Source organism: Nelumbo lutea, chromosome 8 (assembly GCF_056320005.1).
Source record: "Nelumbo lutea isolate HS-2025 chromosome 8, American lotus-T2T, whole genome shotgun sequence".
NCBI lineage: Eukaryota > Viridiplantae > Streptophyta > Magnoliopsida > Proteales > Nelumbonaceae > Nelumbo > Nelumbo lutea.
This window is the reverse complement of record NC_142691.1, coordinates 3021835-3030333: the sequence shown is the minus strand read 5'-3', so window position 1 is coordinate 3030333 and position 8499 is coordinate 3021835. Positions and strand designations below refer to the sequence as shown.

The following is an 8499-nucleotide window of genomic DNA, read 5'->3' as shown; positions in this document are numbered from 1 at the left end:
GGGTCTTGAACAGTATTGTGGCCCTTAGGCTTTGGGAGCGACTTATAGTCCACTCCTAAACTTCGCCCATGCCGACAAGGCGGCTGGGTCTTAAGGGATGAGGAAGTCTTTTATTAGTTCGTCAGTTCGCGCCTGGGCCAAGTCGCCAGGTCGGCGCCCGTGCCAGGTTGCATCAGGTCAAAGCATGTGCCAGGCTACCAGGCCGCGCCAGGCCATGCGTAGGCCGCCAGGTGGGCGCCTTAGAGCTATGAAGCGAGAGCTTCAGTTCCTTTGAGTTCATAAAAAACGGAAGCTATAAAGCGAGAGCTTCAGTTTCTAAAAAGGTGAGGACTTAGTTTTCTGAGAGAAGAGGACTTAGCTTTTTGTAAAATAAGAACTTAACTTTTTGCAGGATGAGAACTTAGCTTTTTGTATCGTGTTCTCACAGACGGCGCCAAATGATGTAACCATTTCTAGTCACATATCATTTTTTCGTGATGTGTCAATTTTTTGGCTAAGTACCTCGTCATCTCGTCTTCTCCCATGTGGTCGGTGACTCAGATGCTGAAGTGGAGCTCCCTGGTGGCTGCCTGAAGGTGAGCTACCTTGATGAGCTGTCTGGTGGTGAGCTACCTTGATGAGCTGCTTGGAGGTGAACTACCTTAATGAGCTGCCTGGAGGTGAACTACCTTGATGAGTTGCCTAGAGGTGAGCTACCTGCCTAGTGGCGAGCTGCCTTTAGCGAGCTACCTGTGGCGAGATGCCTAGTGGGGACCTACCTATAGCGAGCTCGAACTATCTTGCTGTCAAGGGGCTGCACTTAATTGGCATGAGGTGTCAGGTGTCACGATGTCATTAGAGGGTCAAATCCACCCTCATCAATTCTATTAGAAAAATCCCATTAATTGGCCAACTAGGACTTACCATAAAGACCCAAATCATGCAAGAATGAAAGAATGATGAACATATATAAATTGGCAGAGAATTAAAACTAATCCGTACAAACCAATCAAAAAATAAAAAGGAAGAGAGACAAGGCTAGGATCACTTGAAGAAGCACAAGGGTGATGAGGTGACACCGAAGAGAAACCATTATCGTCAGCGATGATTCAACAGGGGTGGTGAGGTGAAGATATTTCCGTAAGTTAACGTCTTTCTTAATTCTTGTTTTAAGAATCAAATGTGATTTTAATTTTTGTTTTTGAAACCGGTTACTTGCCATAACCCGTATTCAGCGAAACAAAAACTCGAAAGTTGATTGGTCCATTTCATCCGATATGATAGGGAAAAGTATCATAGATTTTCCCATTGAATTAATGAATCGTGGTCCTCTTCCTCTACAAAAATTGTTGACATCCGTTGATAAGTATGGCTTGGATTCTTTCTCCATATCAACAAAACCGTTATTTGGACTTTCTCATTCTCTCGTCACCTCACTCTGTCCCAACACCCTCTCTCCTCTCTCTCTCTCCAACATAACTTCTCCCAAGTCCTAACACAGAACGAATGTACTCGCATAAATGCGCGCCTTTGCCGATCTCTCGCCCAATTTTGGCCAACCGTTGAAGCCCGCGAGTGCCTTCTATCCTTCTCTTTCTCTCAGCTTTGTCCATATTTCCTTCTCTTTCTCTCTCCTTTGCATATTGCATATTAGCAGGTCTCCTAGGAAGGGAATGAAAAGAACAAAGGACCAACTTCTTCATGCTGCCTCAGCCAAAAGGAGATGAAATCAAGTAGTTTTCAAAGAGCCCCATCCCCTCGAGTCTGCACAGCAACAACAAGCCCAGGTGGAGGAGTTGGGGTGCGGCAGAAACCCTTTCCTTAGTTCTAGTGCTTCTCGGGATTATGCAGTTTTGAACAATCCTTGATGGAGCCATCTTGCTATTTCTACAGAAGAAGGTAGGAAGACGAAACCCAGATGCAGAGATCCGATCAATATCAGAAACGTGTCTCTACTTCCCTTTGAAGCGGATTTTCCTTCCTGTTCTTCATGGAGCGTCCACTGCTGGCCTCAGTCTTCATTGTTTTGGAGATTATGAGCATTTCCACCCTCCTGGTAGAGTCTCTGGGAGACAATTCCATGATTTCCCATTCTTCCTCAACACCGCCCCCTCCTAGAATTCGGCACCGGTTCCGACGTCATCGAACACCATCGCGACATCATCCGCCATCGCCTCCACCTCCGTCTCCTCCATCGCTTCTGCTTCGGCTTCCGTCTCCGTCTCCACCTCCACCTTCGCCTCCGCCTCCGCCTCCACCTTCGCCTCCACCTCCACCTTCGCCTCCGCCTCCGCCTCCACCTTCGCCTCCGCCTCCGCCTCCACCTCCACCTCCACCTCCTCCTCCGCCTCCGCCTCCGCCTCCGCCTTCCCCCTTGCCACCACCGCCGGGAAGCAACAGGGCGCAATCACCCCACTCCACGCCTCCCTTTTCCCCGCCCACTCCCCGTCAGTCTCCCTCTCCTCCACCTAAAATATCATCTCCGAAAGACTTTAGTTACAATTCATCAGATCCTAAAGAGCAGCAAGATGGTCTATACGGTGAGAAGAAGCAGAGAACGAAGCCTCCAGATCAAACTATCAATATTGGAAAGAATATTGGTTTGCTTTTTGCGGGGGTTGCTGGGGTCTTGCAGGTTGCTGTTGTAGGATTTATAGTTTTCAAGAGGTGGCAGGTGTCAAAGATTAAGGACAGACATGACACTTGATCTTGACTTATTCCTGATTTGGGAACATCCAGTTTTGTCATTATTCTTTTGTTTAGTGGGACGGTGCTAGATTTGAATGCACTTGGATTTGATCAATCATTTGGACTCGGGTGTTTTTATGGCTGAACGGATCGTTGGCTTGACTGGAGCAGGAGTCTTATCCTTCATGTGATTCTGTAAATGGGTAAACTTGATTTGTTTTTTCCTTTTTTTCCCCATTTTTTTTTTTCTTTCCGTGCATTCCAGTACACGGTTGTAGTTCGAAGCAGAGAGAACAGGAAATTCTTTTTCTTCAGTTTTAACAGAGTTCTTTTGCTAATCCATGTTTCGTTTTATTATTATCTATGGGATGTCATAACATTGTCAAGAATCATATAGCATTGCCAAGAATCATGGATTCATGATAAGAGGGTTAGACTTGGTTTGTGCAACGGTGATTATATTTTCTGTCACGTATGGTTTCTTTCTTGACTAGACAGCAAAACAGAAAGAGATGTATGGTTGTGGGTCATTTTTCTTGGCTTCATGATGTTTCCAACTATTAATTATTTCATTGGATACTCTTTTCCTCTTATTTTCTCGTATGAATGAAGCATGTTCTTATTCCATTAGAAGATATATAAACCAATGGCACATCAAGAATTAGGAAAGCAGCGTTACTGTCATGAAATATATTTCATAATAAACAGGTGATTGACTGACCGTTCATGTTCAAAGATGTAGAGTCGGGAATTGATTCATTTCCAGTGTTGCATGCCTACAAACATTGAAGAAGGAATAAATTGCACAGCGAGGCGAGGGGTCTTTACCTACAAATATGGATTGCTTGGACTTGGTACAATCAGATACCTTGTACTCTCTTTAACTTTTAGTATTGACGTTTTGTAAGTTTATCTCTGTTGATTGGAAAAACTTTATAGGAAATTATGGAATTCATAATGTGCAATAGGCATTCATTTCAGGAGACAACGAGAAGAAGAAAACTATATGCCAGAGTCCCTCAAAGATTCCATTTTACATTTTTCTTTGACCAGTGGTGTTAGAATCTCCCTGGTTGATCATTCATTCTTTGGAACCTCTTACTAGTAGCTAAAACCATTTTTTCTTCCTGCATAAATGCTTACATGGATATATGCTGGAATACATTGTCTTTACTGTCATTTCTTGCACCGTTTCTGCCATATGCTTCTCAACCATAAGAGTGTCTGTTCTTCCATATATCTTTATATTTTCCTGTCTTTCTCAAATGAGACAAGTATCCTCTGTAATATGTTTTTAATTAAATGCAAACTTTAAGGGTTGTTTGCCAATGACTATGCTTTTGTTTTTCAAAACAAAAACAACTTCCACATCAGCACTATCAATATTTCTTTTGCTGATGTAGCAGCATAAAAAAAGTTTTACTTGAGCTTATTTTTACATTGAAAGATGAGAAAAATATCCTGTAACTCCCTTTCAAGTTATGTATCTTCACGTAAAGTCAGAAGGTTTCTGATGGTCTGTTACTTGAGTCAGATTTCACAAAATAACTTGATGAACTATTGATCAAAGAAAAAAAAAAAACCTGAATGAACAATATCATTAATCTGTGAACTTTATATTTGGGTTGCAAGCCCAGTGTTCTTTATATTTTCTAGGCTAAGGGAGAAGTATCATCTACATGCATGGAGATTGGAGATTTCCTAGGTTGAGACTTAAGAGCAAAATCCAAAACAACAATGCTATACTAGTAATATTATTTCTTTTAATTAGCAATACTAATAATACTGTTTACTGTACTTTTCCGGATATTATCCATAATACCATAAATGGTAGGTTTTCAAGGTGCTTAGAAGCACTACCTAACTGTGTTTTGGTTCCACTTTCCATAACTCTTTAATGGTAGCTTTATGGATTGATGATTTCCACAAAAAGCACTCCATCATATAAGAATGCTTCGCATCTTCTAGTTACTTTTTTTTTCTTTTTTCTTATTTCTTCTTAATACAACTGTTCCATTTTGGTGGTTTTGCCTACTAACTGCTATAGGAGGAACCGTGAATATATGATGTAACATAAAACCATAAAACCATCATTATCTTGTCTTTTAACTAAAAGCACTTTTTCTTTTTCTTTTTTTCTCTTTTTCTTTTTATGGTGCAACTTGCATGCGATGGCGCATAAAATGGCGTGTGTGCATGGATAGGTTTTTCTTTTCCTTTTTTGTATTAAACCATTTTAATTAATAAAATATCAATCATTCTTCTTTTTCTTTGTTTTTTTCTTTTGAAAGCAGATGAGAGTCTAAACCTTCAATGGCTATAACTAAATAATCCCATTGAGCATCTATATTGTCATGTGAAACAAAATATGGCAATTTGGACAAATGTGAAGGGGTCGGCTATGATATGGAAAAGATATGATATCTGAAAAACAACCGATCAATAAGCTGGAATCATAAACAAAAGATATGATATCTGAAAAACAACCGATCAATAAGCTGGAATCATAAACAAAAGATATGATATTAGGACTTCTTTGGGCCTCTTGGTCTATTTATAGGTGGAAAATTACCATTTATTGGAGATATTTTCTGCGACTCCCAGATCTTGTTGTATTCATACTGCATTTTTCTTTGAGATGTGCTTCATGTCTCATCTACATTTGTGGAAGGGAACAAGGTCAGCTGTATTTATTGATATTTAGTGGAAGATTGACATGTGATTGATAAATTTTAACCAGAATCATACTAAAGATAGCCAACTCTTCTATATAACAGAGAGTAACCAAGGGCAAGGAGGTGGTCTAACCATTGTGCTTTTTTATTAGATTCAAGGTAAATATGCTTAAAAAACACAGATCAAAAAAGGATTTCAGCTTCATTTTATGTTCAAAAAATACCTTTTCCTGCCATGATGTATCATTCACTTCTCAGTTCTCCATAATTTTCCTGATGACTTTGCATCTAATATAAAATGATCCCTGAAGCTCTCTAACTGATGTTGCTATCGCAGTGCTTGAATCATGACCCAGATTTCTCCATCACAAGATCTCATGGCCTTGCAATGCTGTCTTGAGGCTGCAATTAAAGATCTCAATGGTGACAACATGGAAAAACTGATGGTTGCATAAGAATGATCATCATTAAATGACCCATAAACAGAGAGCACAAGCTTTATGAGAAGCACAGGTAGTAAAGGCTCACAAGAGGTTACCTGCGTACCTGAATGAGATTGTGCTTCTTCGGTACTTAGGGTTCATAAATTGGTTGCATTGGATGATGGAAGATACTATTGAATTTCTAAATATTTTGGTAACTTTGCCAGTTAGGGTTCAGAAATACCATATCTTTTACTTTTTTTTTTTATAATCAACAGTAAGAATTTTTCATTGAATTTAAAAAGAAAAGTCCCTAGCATCCCCATGGATGGTGGAGTACAACGATAACACCATTGTTGATGACCTCCCAGGAATGTTTTTAAGGGATAAGATAGCTTGAAACTACATCTCGCAAAAACCAACTTTGGTGGGTGTTGGATGAATCTGGATCTGCTACCAAATGTTTACAGCTTCCAACATGATCTATAGCCTAACATCTTAAAACATGATTGCCGTCTCTGCAGTACGGTCCCATCAATGACCACATTCAGATACGAAACATGTTTGATTGAGACAGGTTTATTGTCTATTCACTTGGTTCAATCTGGTGAATTTAGGCAGGGAGGAAACTCAGAGGTCTGTTCATTTGGTCTGACCTCTGAGGCTCTGACATTTGAAAGTGTAATAATTATATTAAAAGTATATTGGTATTAATGATTTTTTCTTTTGCATATCCATTTTAATCCTTGTTTGTATTTTGATGGTATCATTGGAAAACAAAAAGTTGTATAATTCTTTTTAAGAGGTAAGATAAATATATTCTCTTAAAAGATAAAAGTTAAGAGGAAACCAATAGGCTCTTAGCATCTAAATTAAACATCGCCTAGTTAGGAAAGAGTGTGAACATCTGTGTTTTGTGTTGTATAGATTTTAATTATTTTGAAAACAAACGGTAAAGCAAGAGACCAAATTAGCCCCTACAAAATTGCCCCCCTCAACACATCTTGGCCGTGTACTGAAAACATCTCCCAATGATAATATCATCACTGGGAGATATTCCCAATACACGGCGAAAATATGCAGTAGGACGTTGTGGGGGGCTGATTTGAACTCGTAGAAGAGCAACGGCTTCTGGGTTCTCATATGGCTTGTAATTGTAGTCTTACAATTTCAATTTCCCTTTATCTCAATGTTATTAAATTGCAACTATTAGCCACATTTCCATAGCTGTATCTAATGTACCATCAGTACTTGATTACTGTTAGTCTGTTATTGTTTTCTGAACCCTTGCCCTTTTTTATGGTGTGCGTGGGGAGGATAATAAAGGAATGAACACTTGTTAATGAATTAAATTTCACAGATATTGTTAATTCGGAGCTAGGCTCATAATGATTTTACCCCATTAGTATTAGTTATATTATCAATACTTCATCGACATATTTATATTTATATTAATGTATATATGTGCGAGAGGAATCCGTGGAAGATTTCATGATACACCAGAATGTTCCTTGTGGGACCAGAAAGGTGTAGTTAGGACGTCTTCATACATCCAGTGATGCTGATAGCTTGTTTGTACTGCATTTGACATGCACTTGAATTCAGTCTGTGTGACAGCTATCTCATTACATTATGTGTGTGTTCTGTAATCTGTAATATATTATATATGGGACACACCATACACACACTGTGACACTGGTTATTCAGATGAAAGATCCCAACTCAGCAAATGATGCTTGGACATGTACACAGAACTCAACATCCATCTAAAGTTAATAAGAATAGGAAATCGTGACATAACCGATATGTAGTGATACATGAACAATTCATATCATGTCTTCTAGTTATTATAAACTGCCTATCATTCTAGCTGGTGGCTAGATTGATGAAGAACTGTGTAGCAAGGTTAGTAGTTTTTCCAAAACGGTTGGTATCATTTCTGTAGATAAATGTGAGCAAAACGTAAAGCAAACTGCTCTCCTCTTCCATTTTTCTTTAGGAGATCAAGGTGGATTTGTGGAACACCTCACAAGTGTTTCTACTTAGGTCCTATTCATTTTTCGGTAACTTAATTATCCGGATAAATGCAATTATCTGTGTATATTTTTTCTAGGAAACAATTACCAAGGTAATTGTATTTATTCATGTTCTTTTATTTCCCAGGTAAATAAGATAATGATCACTCTATCCATAAAAATTCATTATTAAAAGGGACATTTTTGTTCCATTCAAGTATTAGCAATTTCCTCGCTAGCTGGGAAAGTTATTTATCCACCTAGGAGATGTGCTTACCCAGATAAGTGGTACCCAGAAAAGTAAACTTTTCTTGATCCCCACATAAATCTGAAAAATGAGCATAGGATTCTTGGTCAATGGGAACCAAAATCCAATTGACCAACTTTCTCCCCTCTCAAAATCCAGAACAAAAAACGCCCCCTTAATGTCCTAAAACCACCATCTTTACTGTAGCCCTTTCAGTGAACTTCAGTGGAAAAGACAAATGAACATTAGAAAATGTAAAGAAAATGATAATTTGGGCATATAGAAAATATTAAATAAATATTTTTCAAAGTTAACTGATGAAACACTAATGGAGGGGTCATAGTCTAATGGCCAAAGTACAGGGGGCTTTGCCAAAAAAAAAATGCAGGGAATGGCGTTGGCCTGTTGAGATCTGAAAATCATCGTTAAGCAACTATTTTCTTTTCGTTTAGGTATTAAAAAACATCAAGTTA

The 8499-nt window shown here is 38.9% G+C and overlaps 1 protein-coding gene across 2 annotated transcripts; it reads left to right on the top strand.

Annotated features, from left to right (window-relative positions):
• The first annotated feature begins 1355 nt into the window (after nucleotides 1–1355).
• Nucleotides 1356–6495, top strand: LOC148842197 (uncharacterized). Of its 2 annotated transcripts, XR_016103029.1 has the most exons (4): nucleotides 1488–2870; nucleotides 3404–3521; nucleotides 5445–5501; nucleotides 5680–6495. XR_016103029.1 is itself a non-coding variant. In XM_088956990.1 (3 exons), exon 1 carries the CDS (start codon nucleotides 1970–1972, stop codon nucleotides 2684–2686), a length of 717 nt encoding a protein of 238 aa, XP_088813116.1. In that variant the 5' UTR covers nucleotides 1356–1969; the 3' UTR covers nucleotides 2687–2870; nucleotides 3404–3521; nucleotides 5680–6466. The 2 variants fall into 2 exon arrangements, 1 of the variants encoding a protein (XP_088813116.1); XM_088956990.1 differs by lacking the exon at nucleotides 5445–5501 and having other exon boundaries at nucleotides 1356–2870; nucleotides 5680–6466.
• The last annotated feature ends 2004 nt before the right edge of the window (nucleotides 6496–8499 follow it).